General features: G+C 47.9%; 1 protein-coding gene across 2 annotated transcripts in view; it reads right to left on the reverse strand.

Annotated features, from left to right (window-relative positions):
* WASHC2C (WASH complex subunit 2C) overlaps positions 1 to 19,993 on the reverse strand; it is a 664,131-nt gene that overhangs the window by 192,401 nt on the left and 451,737 nt on the right. For both annotated transcript variants that reach the window (XM_085603767.1, XM_085603764.1), the window contains exon 25: positions 11,107 to 11,226. In XM_085603767.1, the coding sequence (XP_085459893.1) occupies positions 11,107 to 11,226 (120 nt within the window). The remainder of the gene's footprint in view (positions 1 to 11,106; positions 11,227 to 19,993) is intronic.

The following is a 19,993-nucleotide window of genomic DNA, read 5'->3' on the forward strand; positions in this document are numbered from 1 at the left end:
GAAGGTATGGCCTCTGCCCATGCCGGCGTTTCAGCAAATGTTACTCTTTTACAACAACGTTTCTGGTGGCGCGGATTGTATAAACAAACTCGTGCCTATGTTCTTAATTGTGACATTTGCCAGCAGATTAAACCTTCGACTGCTACGCGCCCGCCACAAACGCAGTTGTATATATCTAATAAACCACTTGGGTGTGTTTATTTAGATCACTGCGGTCCTTTCTCCTCTGATACTGCGTATAAGTACATCTTAGTTGCGGTAGATTCGTGCACACGTTTTCTTTGGGTATGGCCACAAAGGAGTGCTGATGCTCGAACTGTCATCAGGGATTTGCGTGTCTTTGTGGGAATCTTTGCATGTGGAACCCTTCATTCTGACCAAGGTCCTGCGTTCGCCTCTAAGGCGTACAAAGAAGCCATGAGATCTTTGGGGGTCCTAGTCACATTTTTATCTCCATACCAGCCTGAGGGCAATAGTGTTGTGGAACGGATGAACCGTGACTGAAAGCAATCCCTGACAGCTAGGTTTTTAGGCACTGGCAGGAACTGGTTGGCCCATGTGTATAACGTACAACGTGCACTTAATAATCTCCCTAGAAGGTCTCTGGGTGGGCGGACCCCATACGAAATGCTCTTTGGCATAAAGATGTTTGTCCCGGACCTTGATGGTCTTGACATGGCGCCATCAGCCGCACCCTTTGACGTAGATGATCACTGTGCTGTATTACAAAATCTACAAAAGACCAGAGACAGTCTTGCAAAGGAACACTTGCCCTCCACAACTGATGCTGCGCTTCAGATTCCGGTAGTCGGCTGGCTACCTCGAGTTGGTGACCTGGTCCATGAGAAGGTGGAGAACAAGAAGGAGTTCGGCCCCTCTTATCGTGCACCAGTACCAGTGCTTGGCGTGCAGGGTACAAGAACAGTCATTTTACCTCCACTTCCTGGTCGCAAGGATAACAGGTACATCTCCATTGACAATGTCAAACTACAGCGAGTGGCCGATTCTTCTTAGTATGACTCCAGCGGTCTCTTCTCTAGCGAATTCTGTTTTGGCTCCGGCAAATACCAACAGGCATGACATTGCCATTGAGATGCATAGAGTTACTAATCCTTTGTTGCCTCCACCGGCTGGTGGTCAATCTGAAGATACTTAGTATGCTTATCCCACAGACGTATCGTTGCCTGGTTTACAATCAACTGCAGTTGACCAGTCACGATTTTCATTTGATACTAACTCTATGACTTCCAATCCCCCATCAAAAGTTTCTATCTTTGCTACTTGGTTTAAGAGACATTTTTTAATTCCCCCCTGGACTTACATTTGGCTGTTGCTCATAAGTATCTTTTTGCTTATGTCCATTGGATTTGTGGTGGTATTTTTTCGTCTTGTAAATGGACACTATCTCACCGAAAGATCTGCAATTAGACTAACTGATGGAACTTTGGCCCCCCACTCCTCATCGCACATCATGAAAAGAGACCAGAATTTTGTGAATATTACTGCCTGGCCTGGATGGGATTGTGCGGGATGCTGTTAAATTTCAAATTCATGTTCCCACAGAGGTGATTAGTGTCCCAAATGTACTTCGTGTTTCTATGGGTGATGTTGTGAAACAAAACATCCGCTCTGATGATTGGGACGTCCAGGCCATAGAGGCACTGTTTTCTGATTTGAAATATTATGCTGCCTTTGATGCTGAAGATTTGTATTTAGACACGGCTAATTATGGGGAGCTGTTTTGCTACCAACACTATGGTAATCACTTCCTACATAAAGCCAATACATTTAGAAATTTTGTTAATTATACGCAATTGGAACATTGTCCGGCAACAATTGAAGGCAGCTCTAAAACTTTAGTGAACAAGTTTACATATTTTACGGATTTCAGTGTATCTGACCCTGAAGCATTTTATTTTAAATTAGCTGCAGAGCCAGCGTCTAAAGTTAGACTGACTTCGACTAAATTGTTATATTCCAAATCCTTTATGGATGAGTTGACTATAAGGGGGTATGAGCTGTGGAAAGATACCATTGATCTTAAATCACTTTGGGGTTCTAAACCGTGGCAGGTATGAGGAATGGAGGCTCTGCATCGTGCTTGCCTTATCCCAAACCACATGTTATTTTTGAATTCTACCATTTTTCAAACCACCTGCTTTGGATTGGCTTCTTCTAAAAAGATAAATTCCCCCTCTATTCCTGATCTGGGTGCTTACCCAAATTGGGATAATTACACAGATCTGTCCCTTGAGGTGTTGCAGTCATATATTACTAACGCATCCTTCAACATTTCCAATTTAAATCGTGAAGGATGGTTGATATGGCAGCAGAGCTCAGATTCCTGTCAACATCGTTTTCTGGGTCTTTACCCTGGATATACACAGGTTAGAGTGGACCCACGCTTAGAATCTTCCCATTCAGTTACTACATATTCTGTAGGGAAGTTATGTCAGAACTGGCTGCAACATTCCACCTTGGCATCTGTTAAACTTCATTTATCAAAATCGCATGAGAAAAAAAATTTGAATGATTTTGTTAAGGGTCCTGTGGGTGGCAGGTCCAAAAGATGCGTATATGCTATTTATAACGAAGTTTGGAAATTATCGCAAATTGAAGCGGCCTCCAGATTGAGAGCTATTGATCAAGCAAATTTGGAAAAAGTGCTAGCTGTTATCGATAATAGCATTAACACCCTTTCTTCCAGAATTTATACATTAGATAATATTGTTTCATCTGTTGTGGATATTGTACAGGATGATATGTCTGTTTTATATCATGGCCAAAATCAATTGCATTCTATAATGCAGTTTGCATGGACTTTGCAAATGTTGAAGGCTGGGAAAGTTCCCTGGGACTACATACATCTTCTTTATTGCTGCCGTTTAATCTGACTACAAAACAACAGTTCATGTCTATGAAAGATGCAACATACTCATTACTGCATATTGAAAAGTTGGAACCTTTGCCTTTCTCTGTGGCCGAATTGAATTCCGCTGTGTGGCTTATCCACGTTTTAATCACCTTGCCATTTCCTTTGTTTAAGTTCAGTTCCTGTATGAAACATTATGCACTAGGCAGGTATGAACCACTGGGTACTGCCTTTTTGCATGAAGTTTGGTCACTCCCATTTACATACAGATGCATGAGAGAAGGTAACGAAGTTTATTTCAAAGGTGAGGATTGCACTTCCACACCTGATCACTCAGTAGTCTGTAGGCACATCCAATTGCATGGTGCATGCAACGTTCAGGCACCAAATTTAGCTTGCGTTCTGAAAGGGGTTCCAGTGCCAGCTATTACGCCCACTTTTACATTGTTAGCTAACGGTAGTTATTTGCTTTTAAATAGTGAGGCTTGCTGCGGGATGCTAGTGGGAATTCCCTACATTGTGACTGTTTCACAACGAGTAGTCTGCTGTAAGAATGTCCTTTTTCCGCCCCCGCATGGGAGGCTGGATTTATCCATCTGGCCTTCCATCCCAACCTTGAAATCAGAGTTCAATAAGATGAGCAGAATAAGGGCTCTATTGTCTCAAAAAGAAGTCGCTCTGACTTCCTCCCGTGAAACATTTGTCCTTTACATAGCAAACACCCGCAGCGAGGTGCATGCGCTTTTGAATACTGATCTCCCCCTTCACTTCGGTGCACTGATTAACACTTTATTCAATGCCTCGTCAACAACTGGCTTGGTGCATTTTTTCAAAGTTATGGGCTCCGGCCTCGTGACCTCTTTCCAAACAATCTTTGGTGTGATACCGGCATTTTTTCATTCTATTTTTTCCAACGTCTTCGGTGGGCTCCCGTTCATTCTCGCCCTCACGGCTGGTGTGCTCCTGTTGGTCTGCCTGCTGTGCAATGGCTGCACAATATGTGTCACACGACAGCCTGCCCCGGCTGCTTCATCTTCGTTACCGGATGCTTGAATATTATGGAACATTGCCACTGGCCACTTTAAGCATAGCCTATGGATTGTCCTTCTGGTTTTCTTACATGCAACCTGTTTTTCATTGCCTAGATTGTCCCTTCGAATGGGCTCTGGATTTGTGCCTGTCGAACTCGGTGTCTCCTGCCCCGGATTATGATCGACTGATGAGTCCCTTAGTGGCTCATGAGTTGGACTGTTCTGGTATCAGGATTATGGCCTGTGGAGCGGCACATGGAGTCCTGGGGAATTGGGACATCTATACTGCAGCGTATGACTTCTTGGCGAGAAGTTACATTGAGGAACACGCAAGTTGCCCTCTGATTGTGCTAGAGACTCCAGTTATCGAAGAACATGTAGGTTCATTTACTTTGTTAGACTGGATGGCAGACACTTTTACCGAACATTATAATGACTTCCTCTTGGAGGCTGTCGCTACTTATTGTGCTTACACGTTGATGGGTTAACTTTTAGTTTGAGGTTTTTTTTTTTCCTTTCTCTTTTTTGACTCGCTATTTAGGCTGTGCTGAGCCTTTGCGAGATATTGCGTCACACGTTTTTTATTTTTTCCATTTTTACGCTGTTTTTTCGAACTTTCACTGCCATTTATATGGATTTACAATACATGCACTTGGTTCTGTCACTGTCGAACTTGAACTCTGCATTCGTAAATGATATCCCTATTTGTTCCTGGTCCGATCAAGGGGGGGTGTAGTGGAGACGGAGGTCCAGGTACACACATTGCTATGTTAGCATAAGCGTTTTAGACGTTAAAACGCCATCTTGCCACTATTGCTACTTTTGCACACAACACTGCAGGTAGATGTTATTATATGAAAACTGCTTGCTTGCCTTTTCTTCAGATGAGAACGGTCTGTTGTTCACATCCCTAGATGTGCACCGCGACCTTGGTCTGAACATTGTGTGCAGACACAGTCAGGGCCAACAAACAATGTATGCTTTTGAATACAGGTTGATCGGCCCACGTTCTAGCCATAACACGCACACAGCTGCAAATATCTGAAATTCGAGCGCCTTTAATATTGCAGTTTGCATGCATGAGATACTCACTTTGAGAAGACTTTTTCCAGACACAGAGCAACGCTGATCCTGTGATGTGATTCACCTAAGCTGTTATTTACGGTATGGGGTTCCCCATTCAAACCTAGAGACCTTCTATTAGTTTAATAATACTAGCTTACTAGTGAAGGGAAGGTGACTGTATTCCACTATCATTTGTAACATGATTTTTCCTTTCATTTTCTATGGTATTGTAACAATGCTGATGGTTCTATTTTTAATCCTTTGTCTGCTTAAGTTAGCCAAAGTACTGCATCTTAGGACACGTAGTTTATAAAATAAACATTTTAAACTTTACTGTGTCTCTGATTACTCTTGTTGTGGACTGATATGAGAATAATAACGAACAGGTATTTCTGATTCCCACCATTCCTGAGAGTACTCTAAGTCGCATGTTCTGGGTTGTCTAATCATTAGTAGCTTCGAGATGATACGGAGAGCAAATGAGACACTGATGCTAGTCGGATATGGGTTCTAGGTACTGAGGTGAGTTTTTGGTACACCGCAATTCACTGAGGTCCTGGTTACCTGCGCATAGTTCTGTGCATGAGCAGAATCCCTGCAACAATGCTACATAGCCCAGGGCATACGCGCATGGGTGTGTGGCACCCCTGTGTCAAGGCGCGCTCGAGCCCCATCACAAAGGGCTCTGTTGTGTGGGCATGCCATTCAAAAACCTAGATGACAAGGGCAGAGTGGTCAGGCACCACAACCAGAAGCAAACATATGTTAGTGTGTAAACACGTCCTTAAAATGTATGTGGGCCTGCCCACTCCACAGCCAATAGTGTCTGGGTGTGGACAACAGGAGCAAAAGTCCATGAGCTGGCTCTCACCACAAACAGTTGTGTCTGGGCTCTCAAAGCACAGTTCAAAAAAATATTCAAGCGCCCCATCTGCGGGGTGAATAGTGTCTGAGTATGTTATGTGTAGTGGAAAATGTGTGTGGGTGTGATCAGCAATGGCACATGTCTCTAGACGTGACAGCAGGAGTGGGCGACATGTCTGGATGTGTTACCAAAGTGGCAAAGACAAAACGCACCTGGGCGTGCCATGCCCAGGAGCAAACAACAGATGTGTGTGGAGCTGCCATACCCAGGTACTTCAGGCAAAGATGAACAACGTTTTCGCCCTCAGCTGCGCCACCCTCAGAGCGCCGTGCTGTGCTGGGTTCCAGAGCACCGGGCACTTGTGTATAGTATGAGGCCAAGGTCAGTGCTGCACGAGCACGCCCATCCCTAGGCACAGGATGACGCCGCAGGCTCTGAAAAGCGCAATGACCATTGCTGTTCCACCCGCGCGCCCACGAGCTTTTAGAAAGCACAGGATGGCAGGCCAGAAGGAGGTCATTTGTAGATCAGGGCTGCATGGAGCCGACATTCCCCAACCAAGCATCTGTGTCGGATGTCAGGCCTTCCAACCTAGGGTGCAGCCATTACTTCAACGCACCACAACCACACTGTTGTATCGAAATGTACCTAACGATCTGCCCTCTGGCCGAGCTCAGTCTTTGTTATGGATGCGGCCGTGGCCCAGGGACGTCTGGGTTTGGCAGGAGTTCCTTCCCAACCTGTTGACATACTGTCTGTACTTCCATGCAGCATACCAGCTAGCGGCTTCTTCCACGGTGTTGGTACCAGCAGCTAGGATGCTGGCACTTTCCTGTGTTGCTGTTTATTTCACACTGGCAGTGGAGCCATGGCACACCATATGGAAGCAGCACCCTTGGACTAGCTAGGCTTTCCTGACGTGGGATGTTGTGGTGGAATTGGTGATCATGTGCACACTGGAGCCTCCATCCATCAAAGGTACCGCCTAAACCCTGGCTGATTCAGTGGATGGATGCTCCCCATGTTTCTTTGGCAGAGCTATTGTTCTTTTGGTTTTCAAGCGAGGCCATGCCTGTGGGGAGGTTGCTGTGCTGATACTGGGCTCCTACAGGCCAGCACTGCCGGCCCCGGTGTTTCATTGAGGAAATGTTGTCCACAGGTATCCCTGTTCCCATTGCTGAGTTGAAGCTGGAGGTTGTGTGATTGTCTGAGCCTTTGAAAGGCTGGTGTGTCTGGAGACAGTGCCTCCTCTGTCAGTCAGCCACTGAAGCTGACTGATTCCAGCTGGCCTATCAGAGGCACTACCTCATTGGAAAATCTCTCCATGTACCTAGATGCTGATCGAGCTCTGATGCAAGGGAGCCACCACTGAGTTTTCTTTTAGGGCATACTCATGGATAAGGCATATATATTTCTGCATTTATGCATTATGTCCGTCTATGTGGAGCATATGCCAGGAGGCCTCATAATGCTTGTTCAGAAATGCTTCCCGTCATTGAATTAGCAAAATCTGCCCTATCTTGGTAGCCTGTCTTCAGAGATCCCTCATTCCAACTTCTTGAAAGAAAGGTCGATTCCCTGATCAACTATGGTTGATGCTTTCAATGACAAGAGCATCTCATGTAAACAGATCAACCATATTTCCAAGGAGCAGAGCTCACTGCCACTAATATCCCAAAGATGGCTGCCTTGTATGTTTCAAGTTGTCGTGTACAGTGCGCTTAACGTGGGGCTGAAAGTAATCCATGTGTGTGTAATTTCCTTGCTTTTGCTCTCTATTTTATCGATTAATTGTCACTTTAACACACAGCCTCATGCTCCTTAAGAAAAAAATCTATCGAATTAAACACTTGAAACAACTACTAGTTCAGCTTTCTTATTACCTGTAAGGAGTGGCGCTGTCCACTGATAGCACAATGTGCCCAGGTAAGATGTGCTGAGTTCAGTTTGTGTCAGTACAAAGTAATACAAATGTGTGTACAAAACAAACAAGCATTGGCATAGCCAATAGGACTCGTTTTTGAGACCTTATAAGTATTTAGTTATGCAGCACAATATCCTAGTTGTTTTTTGGTGCTGCATTTAAATTTTTTTTCTTAGCTGTTGTGTTTCTGTGCGTTTGGGGTCCTGGTGGGGTGGCTGTTTGGACAGGTAACGGAGTTGTAGGTGTTGCCGTCCATCAATTGTTCATTTTCTTGTGGATGTAGGTTTCTCCTGGGCCTCAGTCTGCAGACGCCTCTATTCAGTCTGTAACGAGTTAAGGCTTGTAACCCTTGCACTCATCGGGCTGTGTTCATCCAGATACTGTACTTCAGTCGTCCACGAGAAAGGAATGCTAGAAAATTACATTGGAAAAAAACATAAGGTGTTCAGTAGATGATGTATCGATGGTCACACATGCGTGTCTGTGTGTATGAAGCATTTTGCGGGCTGTATCATTCGAAAGCGGAAAACAGAAAGGCTACTGAATTCTAGTGTCACCTGGTTGATACTGGTCATTGTCAAGCCTACTGTTTCTTCATCTTAAACCGTAAACCGTCACATTATATCAGGCTGTGGCATTGCCTGTGTGGTGTGGGCCCCATGGCCTCTGTATGAAGTGTGCAGTACAGCAATGATCATCAGTGAGTCCCGGTGCCACTTCTCCTGCTGCACAAGTGGAAGCCACGGCTCTGGCACCACCACTTGCAATGCAATCTGAGATGACCACTCTTCACCTCGTATTTGCTGGTTTTAATACAAGCAGCGTAATTTGTGTCCCATTGGTGTGTACCTGTGTTCATGTGCACAGCCGGCGTCGCCCCTATAGCAGAGTATTTTTGTATTTTCGTTCCCCCAGACCCCCTTGGATCAGGCGGCAGAGTTTAGGTCTGAGCAGACATCAGTTTCCCCCATATTCCTTGCCGTGTGACGTGTCGAAACAAGCCTCTCCCAAGCCTATATCAGAGCCACAGCTTTTCACACTCATCTTTCTGCCTTTCAAAGCCCACTGACTCAGATTGCAGTTTTGTTTTTCAGGGCCAGGGCCATTGGTAAAACGGACACTTCCGATGCAGGGTTGCGCGGGCCACATTCCTATGGCTAAACACAGGAACAAACAAGTTCTGCAAAACGTGTTCTTCTTGGCAAAGCAAATCATTTTTAGCAAAAAAACTATTTGTTTAGGTGGTTTTAGTATTGGCAGCAGCAAATCACATCAACTACAACATATTGAAGGGACAGGCAGTGGCGTAGCCAACAAGCCTTTGCAATGCAATAGGTCTCGCTTTGACCTATTGGTATTGTAAATGACAATGCCTTTTATTATTGCAGGTTTTTTTAAACGCATAACTAAATGGCATTGTCATTTACAATGCTAATTGGTCAAAATCTAGCAAATGCAAGACTTATTGCTTGTTTGTTTTGGATACAAATCAGGTACAGGTTGCATGGGTAATGTGTCTTTTCTCGGTGCCAAAGATTTTGGGTCAAAATGTTCTTTGGGCCGAGTTTGAAACTTTCTGTGGGATCTTGGACTCCTTGGGTTTTGTTCTGAGAGTTTGTGGCTATGAGACTTTTTTCAGCTCCGACGATTTATTCGGTTCCGAATGTTTGTCCTTGGTAGGCTTCGACGCCGAGGGCTTCGGCGTCGACGAAGAAGGGCATGTAACCTCCTTAGTCTGCTGCTTCGGTGCCGAAGGTGGCTTTTCGGCGCTGGAATGAGGTTGGCTCGAGCCTGAGCCGGAAGGCTTATCTTTTGGTTTCATGGCCGGGCCGACGGCGGGGCGTTTGAAACATGCTGCCGACCGAAGCCCGCGGGCAAGGGTGTTACCGGAGCCTTAGGTTTGGTTTTGGGAGAGGGGTTTCGGAACTCACGGACCGCTGAGCCTGGGTGACTGTCTCCTCTTCGACATCGGAGTTGTCTTCTTTGGAGATGGAGATGTCTTCTTCATCACCCTGTTGCTCCGGCTGGACATTGGGATCTGCTCCGAAGATGTCCGGAATCGAGCTGCTTCCACAAGACATTTCGTGATGTCGAGCTCGACGATCACGGATGGTTTTGTCCGACCTGAACGATGTACAGGCCTTGCAGTTCTTGTCTTTGTGCTCCGGGAAGAGGCAGAGATTACAAACCTCGTGCAAGTCCATGTGTGAGAACGTAGCACCACACCCAGGGCATTTTTTGAAAGGAGTCCTTTCCTTTGACTGCAGGCGTGGTCAGCGCATCGTGGCCCAATGGCCCGCGTCAAAGAACGAGGTCGAGGAGTTTGTTTTAAAGATGCGCGTAGAAAGGGAAACGCGATCGAGACAATATCATCGAGTGAAGAAGGATTGTGCGTCGAAGGGAGATTCGAAACCAATATCAACCCGGAGCGCAGAAAATCACATCTGAACCCGATGGCGGAAAAAAAGAATCTGGAGATGGAGTCGATGCCCATGCGCACTATCGTCCTAAGGAGGAGTCACCTACCTCGTGACTACAAAGACTTCTTTCAAGACAAAAACAAAGTGCAAACATCCGAGCCCAACACCAGATGGCGATCTAAGCAAAAGTATACGATCTACAGCTCATATGCCTCGAACATAATGTCCCCATTACACTACTGCAATTCCAACATTTACCACTGTAAGCCATACATTTTTAAAGGAAGACCAGTATATTTGATAACTGAATTAATCTGCTCAGCAAATCAATTTTAGCAAATAGGCAAGAATTGTTTTCCACTTTGGCCCTGAAATGCTTTTGTCCAACTGCTGTTCTGGAGGAGGGATCCCTCTGGAATTGATCTAGAAATGTAAACACATAAGGAACCTGTACAGGCATCAAGTTTGATGCCAGGGAACTGCGGTTTTTAGAGTTGAGAGAGCAATAATTGGTTACGCATCACAGCTTGCTAAGCACATCATATATTTAAAAACCTGAAGAGCTTTAGATTAAGTATGGATAAGATAACCAGCCTAATGAATCTAGAAGTTGCTTGTTTGCAGATATCCCAATTCCAATAGGTACAATATCCATGGATCATCAGGAATGTAACCCAAAGCTATCAAGAATCAGGGATCCTACCTAGGTACTAGATCTAAGTGATATGGTGCTTTAGAATAACATTCTTTTAACTGTCTCAAGTATCACCCAGGAGTGGGCTCTATAACAAACCAATGCAAGGTGAAAAACACAATGACAGCTAAAAGGTTGTGGAAACATTTTTTACTTTTATGCATTTCTGAGAGACTGCTTTCCAAAAATATAATAAATGTCAAAATGCCTTGATTTTTACATTGTTTTTACAAACCTCAACTGACTTGGAAACAGTCACTTCTCTGACTTCTTGTTTCTTTTTGGGATTCTTACTGACTGCTTGTATTGTTTCAGAGATGTCTTTCTTGACTACTAGTTTCTTTCCTGGTATTATCTAGAACACATAAAAGATGAAAATACACTATACATTATATTGCATGTATTAGGACAGTTAAAAAAGTAAAGTTGCAATAAAATAGGAGGACAACCTATATGTACATATGAGGCATTCATGCCTTTAATTAGACGCAGGTTTCATACAAGTTTACTTATCGGAAGACTATTTTGTTACAGGTGAATACATAAACGAACAATTATTTTTTTGAACTTTATTTGTGTTATCACCAAGTTGCCTTTAGTTCATTAGGAAGATACAAGGTTTGGAATTAAAGATTTGGGAATGGTACCTATACCCTAGAATTCAGACATTGCAAGTGAATAGGCCCCAGAAAGAAAAACAGCATCCATAATAAAAGAGCACAGGATCTTTGACCACTTGCAAATTCACAATTCCACACTTCTTCCGTTAACAGGTGACACCTGCTCCATGGGGGTGGAAAGTGCCAGCAGACCCGCATGCAGTTTTACCAATAGTGAAAATGTACCTGGTGAAACTGGCCCTTTACTCGTGCAATCATTAATAAGGTGCAAATGGTCACTCATAATAGGCTGGGATGGCAAAGGAAATGTCAATGCCAATCAGGCCGACTTGTAGTGAGGGCCTAACTTCTTTGATTTACCTCAGCATCACATGTTGACCTACAGTGAAGTCTCAAATAGAGTGAAACGCCAACATGTTTTTTCATGTGTTTTTTTGTTTGCTTATTTTTTTAAAATTTAAAACATAACAAGGCTTCAAACTTCTGCACCCTATTAGTGAAGCAGAAAGGTAGCTTCCACATCAATATTAGGGTAAAAACTCAAAATAAAGTTGACACTTATATTCATATACTTTTCTGTATACTATTCTTTATGGAAGGTGTTTCCTCATTTACATTATTTTCATTTTCATTATCAACCATAGTGGGTCATCATTTAGTTTGGCAGAGTGGAAGCTATTCCATAAACTGGAAGGGCAGAACTCATGGTTCTCCTGCACCAGCATCACAGGAACACCTTTTTAAAATAACATTAACCCTACAAAGTTCAGGGTGTGGCTACCACCACATATTTTTCCATCTCAGGAGTGACATTCAAAGCATGGAGGTCCATAGAAAGAAAATGTAAAAATGTCCCCATCACAAAGGAAAATATAATCCCTAAAATCCTTAATATCTTTTTTGCTTTTCAGCAATAAATCCCCACTTTTGGGTTTGTTGCGGAAAACGAGAATACTGAGTGGATCGAAAAAACACAGTGGCCTGCTCAGCATTCAACTGTGATGAAAGTGAAGTTGGCTCACTGGAGGATGCAGTATCAACAGAGTGATCCATGTAGATGGGGGTGGCAGCTGTGGACGAGGTAGAAAACCCTGTACTGGAGGATGGAGCCATAACTTATGAACACTCGGCAGGCTAGTGAATCACTTGCCAAATAATGACTGAGCCCATTAGTGTTTCTTGTAGGGCCCTCAATATATGTTTGCAGAGAAACTGGATCTGAATTTTCCCTCAGAAAAATACTGATAATGTAAGGGTCAGTACTTTCTTTGGGCAACATTCCAAGGGATTATAAATTTTCACCCTCACAAGAAGATTACCCAGAAGATTTGTTGTTTGAGCACCCATTGGCATATGTTTTTCATATAATTGGTTCCTTATTCCCATCTGTGCCTTTCGGAAGGTTTGACCTTCCAAAATGTCTGCAGGGAGAAAAGAAAAAGGTTTATGGTTTAAATGTACAACTTGCATGCCGGTAACCTTTCAGTAGCCAAATCATGGATTACTGACTGCTCAAAATGAGGCTTAGGTGTACTGAAACGTTTTACACATTGGGGCATGGGCTGGTGGGGGAATGGAGTATTTGAACACCTTGGTCCTCTACCATGGCCTCTGCTGTAATCTGCTGAAGTGAGAACCCTGAGACCAGGAAAAGGTCGGTGGATGAACGGTGCAGACATGACAGTCAAGACTCAACCAAAAGAGACTAGAGATGCTGGTGCTCAGGTGACAAAAGAGAGGAGAGTGGCCTTTACACAAAAGAGGAGCAAGCACACCACATTGGCAATATCTTGGCTAGCTGGTGGGTAACGCCAAAAGCTGATGAGAGAAACAGAAGATTTCATGTACAACAGAGGGTGTAATAGAGAGCTGTGACAGAGATCATCGGAGACAAAGTAGAAGAGGCCACGACTGAAGTCTGAACAAGTGATGGGGAAACGTAGATTATCAGTGGTTTGGTCCTATGCGTGGCAGCGACAAAGGGTTCTGAGGGGTGGGGATGTGGACTAGGGATAGAGAAGCAGCACTTTTGACACCTCTGATGACCTTTAATATGGACTGGGATCATCAGGGGATGCCTACATACATACAAACTCCAGCGAGAGCAGATCTGGGGGCAGTGAGCTCAGTAAGGTGCTCAGTAGCCCCAAATGAGACAGATTATTGCTTGCTAATGCATCCAGCATTCAGGCAGCAAGAACAATGTCAAGAGAACTCTTGTGAATAATATTCCTGCTAGAGAGAGCGAGATCTGAGTTTTGTTTAGTCGCAGGTTGGACTCAGCATGAATTAGAGCATGGGGTCAATATGCCTGCTGTAAAGAACAGATCTGCATTTTATGTGGATAGCTGAGTGGATTAGTAAAGCCAGCCTTTATAAGAGCTGTAAAACAAATGAAATGTATGTGAGAGAGGGGCTATGGGGCACTTTTGCCAGGTGGTAGTGAGGAAACCCGAAGAGGAGGCCATGGGGTGGCGCCAAAACAGATTTTCGCACCGGGCGCCACCAGCACTAAAGCCAGCCCAGTACCCTATACTTGGCAAGCAAGCGGCAGTGGAGTGTACTTTTGAATCATGGTGCTGTTCCTACTTTACGGGCTCTGAGGCCTGCAGAATCCCAAAAGGTGGGTCCACTGGAACACATAACTTATCTTGGGCCAATAAGTATTTTGAATGACACATGGAATTAGGTGCCTAAAAGCGTGCAATGACTTTCTCCTGGGATGAGGAGGGCTTTAGAGCGCAGTAATGAATAAACAAAAAAACAGCTGTATAGCATTTGTCGCACATTAATAAGGGTGAAAGCTATCTCACATTAGAAAGTGGCTGAGAGGGGAACAGTTGTGTAGCTGATAAAGGTAGACACTCTGCTTCTCAAACTTAGAACTACAACCATGAGTGCATCTGGTGTGAATAGGGTGATCTTTTTAGGCTTGTGAAATGAGATTGTGAGGACTGAAAATCTCACCTGAAGCACACTGTCATGATTCGAATCGCGCCCCGCACCCAAGCGGCGCTAGGACACCAACATCCGGAGTTCCCGGAGCCCGCCGACAACACGTGGTCTCCAGAAAGGCACATAACGCGGCTCCTCCCAGGAGGCGGGGCCAATGATTCCTTTCATCGAGGCTGAGCGTTTGAACACGGACGCTTTCTTGGTTACCCGCTTTCCTCCGTTTCCAGAGTGACTCCCCGCTGGCGAGTGAAACAGGTAACGTTCTCAGACTTCAGAGAGTGCTGCGCCTAGTGGCCCTCCTTCGCCGTAGACGCCGTCTGCTCTACCGAAGACTTGTCTCCGCGAGGCTTCTCATGCAGTGACCGCGAAGTGAACAAGGCTTCCTTCCGCTTTCGGGTGAGAAGCCCAAACCGCGCTCCTCCGCCCCTGGATTCCGGGCGTGACGTAGTAGCGCCGGGCTTCCTCACCGCATTCCCTGCGGATTCCATCGTTCCCGGCTCGGGAGAATCCCGATCCGGCTCCTAGCGCTCCTCCGCCCAAGGATTGAGGGCGTGACGTCGTAGCGCTAGGATCAGACATAGTGCACCTCTGGGCTTCCCCGTGACGGAACGGTAGAAACCCAGAGCACTCCCAGCGCTCCTCCGCCCTTTATACTCCAAGAGGCGTAGAGTGGCAGCGCCTACCTAGAAACTACAAACACCTCTTCGAGACCCTTGACCCACCACCCGGCTACCCGTGAAGCAACGAGGTAGACTTCGGACCCAGTTCCGCGGTCCACTGCATGCCTGGTGGCGTTCCCCTATCCACACACGAGACTGAACAGTTCTGGTGTGCTCCCACGCAGGGAAAACAGGAGCTCAGGTGAGCAGTGGCCCCAGGCCCAGGGTGGGGGGTTCTGTACCCGAAAAGACCGCCTTGGAGTAACCGGTCTTCTTCTCTCTTTTCAGGTCTCCTTCCCTGCGGTCCCTACCCTTCCTTCCCTCGCCCACCTGTCTCCCAAGTCCGAGGGTGCTATACATACACCGGACTGGGGACGGATGGGAGGTGGACCCATAACTAGCATCATCGTCATCCCGAGGAGAGGACCCCAGGGCAACATAACAGAATCATTGGCCCACGAAATATCCTCCTCCTGATTTCGGTGGTGTTGGTCATGTCGGCCACCTTGGATGACGTGTTAGCCGCGTTGGCCCAAGTGCAGCTGGAGTTAGCAGCTTCCAAAGCTGATTCCGTAGCCTTACATTCACGATTGGATCGCTTTCAGCGTAACCCTTTTGACGCAGGTCCAATCCAAACGGTCCCTGTCCCTCCGGTAGTGGTAGAGATGCCTACACAAATACCCCTGGCCCCCCCGGAAAGGTTTCAAGGGGATATACAGAAGGTGCAGGTCTTCCTAACCCAAATACAACTGCACTTTCACTGTAAACCGAAGCTATTCGTCACCAACCAGGCTCGAGTGGCATTCCTGATATCATACCTAACCGGAGAGGCAGCACAGTGGGCAGTCCCTCTAGTAAGAAGAGACGATGCACTACTCTACGACTGGGAGTCTTTCCGGCAGGAGTTTGAAAAAACCTTCGACCGCCGGGCAGACACCTTCTCGGCTGATCGAGACCTCCTTGACCTACGACAATCCAGCTCGGACTATTTGGGGTACGTGAACAGCTTTCGTCGGTTGGTGGCAGAAACCGACTGGCCGGAGTCCAAACAGACCGCGATTTTCTACCGTGGGTTGACGGAGGACCTCAAGGACGTCATCGCCCAGATTGACCCGCAACCAGTCCATTGCGCGGCCATGATAGAGCTGGCCTCCCGCCTGGAATATCGGCTCCGGGAGAGGAAAGGGGAGACTAATCGAAAGGACAAGCACCCCTTGCAACGGGAAGCTCCGCGGATGTCGGAGTCACCAGCGTCTCGAGGTGATCCCATGGAGATCGGAACGGTGAGAGCGTCCCTGACCCTGACCGAGCGTGATTACCGCCGAAAGCAAGGCCTCTGCCTCTACTGCGGCAAGAAGGGTCATTTCTTGCGTGAATGTCCGGTTCGTCCCAAGACCAACAGGTCCAAAGCCAGCCTAGCCACAGTCAGAGTGGGAGAAACGGCATCGGGAAACCTACGTGCTTGAAGGACCTGGGAAGGAAGCCTTCAAGCTGTCACTTCATTCCTTCCCTGGAAGCAGACGGTACCAAAGAACCCGACCACCTGTTTCTCACCATACAGGTTACCCTGGACAAAAACCCTATGGCGGTTAGGGCCATGATCGATTCGGGAGCTACGGGCTGCTTCATGGACATAACCGAGGCAGAACGGTTGGGAATACCTTTGTGCTCGAAACCCGTGCCCGAGATGGTATATGCGGTAGACGGCAAGGAGCTGGACTCAGGTCCCATTCGACACATAACCCCGTTGTTATGGATTACCATAGGACGAGACCATGGCGAATGGTTGGCCCTAAACATCATCCACGCACCTAGATGCAAGCTCATCCTGGGGTTACCTTGGCTGCGGCGACATGAACCTTCCATCCACTGGTCCTCCAACTCCATCGCTTTCGACTCCTCTTTTTGTCAGACCCAGTGCCGCTTACCAAGAACCACGGAAGAGGAGACTACCAGGGTCTCCCAAGTCGTGGCCACAGCGGTAGAGAAGGAGGTGGCTCTCCCAGAGTGCTATGCCAGGTATGCGGCGGTCTTTGATAAAGTAAAGGCCGAGGAGCTACCACCCCACCGGGAGTACGACTGCCGCATCGACCTGGTTCCCGGAGCCGAACTGCCCTGCAGTCGAGTGTATGCCTTAACGGGCCCGGAAACCGACCACCTAAGAGCATACCTGGAAGAGTATCTTCGACTGGGGTTCATTCGCCCTTCAAGCTCACCAGCAGCTTCACCCCTGTTTTTTATTCCCAAAGCGAACGGCGAACGTCGATGCTGTATCGATTACCGCTCGCTCAACGCCCAGACCGTCAAGAACCAATACCCCTTGCCCCTCATTCCGGTACTATTGGAACAAGTACAGGGGGCGAAGATCTACACGCGGTTGGACCTCCGGGGAGCGTACCACCTGGTTAGGATTCGTGCAGGCGACGAATGGAAGACCGCCTTTAAAACGCGGTTCGGCCTGTACGAATACCTAGTGATGCCTTTTGGGCTGTGTAACGCCCCGGCCGCGTTCCAATACTTCCTCAACGAAGTATTGAGAGAGTTCTTGGACCGATATGTCGTAGTTTACATCGACGACATCCTGATTTTTTCATCTAATCAGGAAGAACACGTCGGTCACGTCCAAAAGGTGTTGGGGGCTCTGGAAAGACACCGACTGTTTTGCAAACTCACCAAGTGTGAGTTCCATGTTACCACGGTGGAATTCCTTGGGGTCCTCCTTACGCCAGAGGGGCAGGTCATGACGGAGCGCAAGGTACAGGCGGTAGCCGAATGGCCCCAGCCCACATCAGTGAAAGACGTTCAAAGCTTCCTGGGTTTCTCAAACTTCTACAGAAGATTTATACATCAGTTCTCGCACTTGGTGGCCCCGCTCACCAAGCTAACGCGGAAGGGGGTTCCTTTTCTATGGTCTGTAGAAACCCAGAGAGCATTCGATCAGCTGAAGAGAGCCTTCACCAGCGCTCCCATCTTGCGACATGCAGACCCTGACCTGCCTTTCCTGGTTGAGGTGGACGCTTCGGACGAAGCAGTCGGAGCCATCCTGTCTCAACGACAACCCGACACAGGAGCGCTCCACCCGGTCGCCTACATGTCCAAGAAGCTGAGTCCAGCCGAACTCAACTACAACATCGCAGAGAAGGAGCTCCTCGCCATCCGGGAGGCGTTTCTGGAATGGCGACACTGGCTGATGGGGGCCCGGCATCAGGTGACGGTGTATACGGACCATCGAAACCTGCAATTTCTACGGTCGGCCCGACACCTCTCCCCCAGGCAACAGAGGTGGATGCTCTTCTTTGCTGAGTACCACTTCTTGGTCACATATCGACCTGGAGCGCTCAATCGAAAAGCCGATGCCCTATCTCGCCTGAATACCCGGGACCTTCCCAGGAGCACCCCCGAACAGTCCCTTGTCTCTCCTGACCTGGTCATAGGTCGGGTAGAGACCGACTCCTTCCTCCAGAAGGTGAAACGAGGACTCCGCACCTTCGCCTGGACCACATGGTTAAAGAGCCATAAGGAGTGGCGCCTCCATCAGGGTCTTCCCCTGTGCGGATCCAGACTCTTAGTACCCACGCCCCAGCTGCGCAAGACCGTTTTCTCCTGGTGCCACGAACAGCCCTGTGCGGGGCACATGGGAGGGACCAAAACCCTGGAAAGAGTGCTAAGACAATTCTGGTGGCCCTCTGTTAGACCTGACGTGCTGCGGTGGGTCCAGCAATGCACAATATGTGCGCAAATGAAAACCGACCATCTGAGGAAGCAAGGACTCCTGATGCCTCTCCCCACGCCGATGAACCCCTGGGAAAGGATCTCGATAGACTTCGTGGTGGGGCTACCCAAAGACCAGGGATGCACCGCCATCATCGTGGTGGTGGATTACCTCACCAAAATGGGCCACTTCATCGCTTGTAAACAAGTACCGTCGGCCGGGGGGTTGGCGTCTCTTCTATTGCGACACGTGGTGAGACTACATGGACTTCCGTTAGGAATAGTGTCTGACCGAGGCTCCCAGTTCACGGCCAGATTCTGGAAGGTATGGTGTGAACAGCTCGGCATCCACTCTTCCCTCTCCACAAGCTTCCACCCGCAGACGGATGGCCAAACCGAGCGGCTTAACCAGACGCTAAAACAATACCTGCGCTGTTATGTGGACCGGGCGGCGACCTCATGGGTGGATTTGCTTTGGGTGGCGGAAGTGGCATACAACAACGCACAACACTCCGCTACACGTCACACCCCCTTCTTCCTGGCCTCAGGGTTCCACCCTCGTTTTATTCCTTTCCTACTCCCTCGGGAGAGCACGTCCCTTCCTGATCTCCAGGGACGACTTGGGGCCATCCGCTCTGCTCTCCGCCAAGCTCGGTCTAACCTCCTTGTTGCAAAAGGGAGGTATAAGGCCCAAGCAGACAAACATCGCCGACCTGCTCCAGTATACCACAGAGGGGACAGAGTGTGGTTGTCCACCAAGAACATCCGATTCCGGAGGCCCAGTATCTTCAATCCTAAGTACATCGGTCCCTACCCTGTGGTGCGACACGTGAACCCGGTGGCGGTGCAGCTCCGCTTGCCTCCTCATCTGCGCATCCACCCGGTGTTTCACGTGTCCTTGCTCAAACCTTCGCTGTGCCCCGTTCGGAAGGCGCCGGCTCCAGTGTGGGTCCACCAGGACCGGGAGTACGTGGTGCGGCGTGTTCTGGACTCCAAGGTGGCACGGGGCAAGCTGTGGTATCTCTTGGCCTGGAAGGGGTATGGCCCGGAGGAGGACTCCTGGGAACCGGCTTCAGCCGTGCATGCTCCTCGCCTGGTCGCAGCGTTCCACCGCCGGGCGCCCTCCCGGCCGGGGGGCCCTGGCTGTCGCGGGGGCGCCGGTGTGAGGAGGGGTGTG

This window comes from Triturus cristatus, chromosome 1_2 (genome assembly GCF_964204655.1).
Source record: "Triturus cristatus chromosome 1_2, aTriCri1.1, whole genome shotgun sequence".
Classification (NCBI taxonomy): Eukaryota; Metazoa; Chordata; class Amphibia; order Caudata; family Salamandridae; genus Triturus; species Triturus cristatus.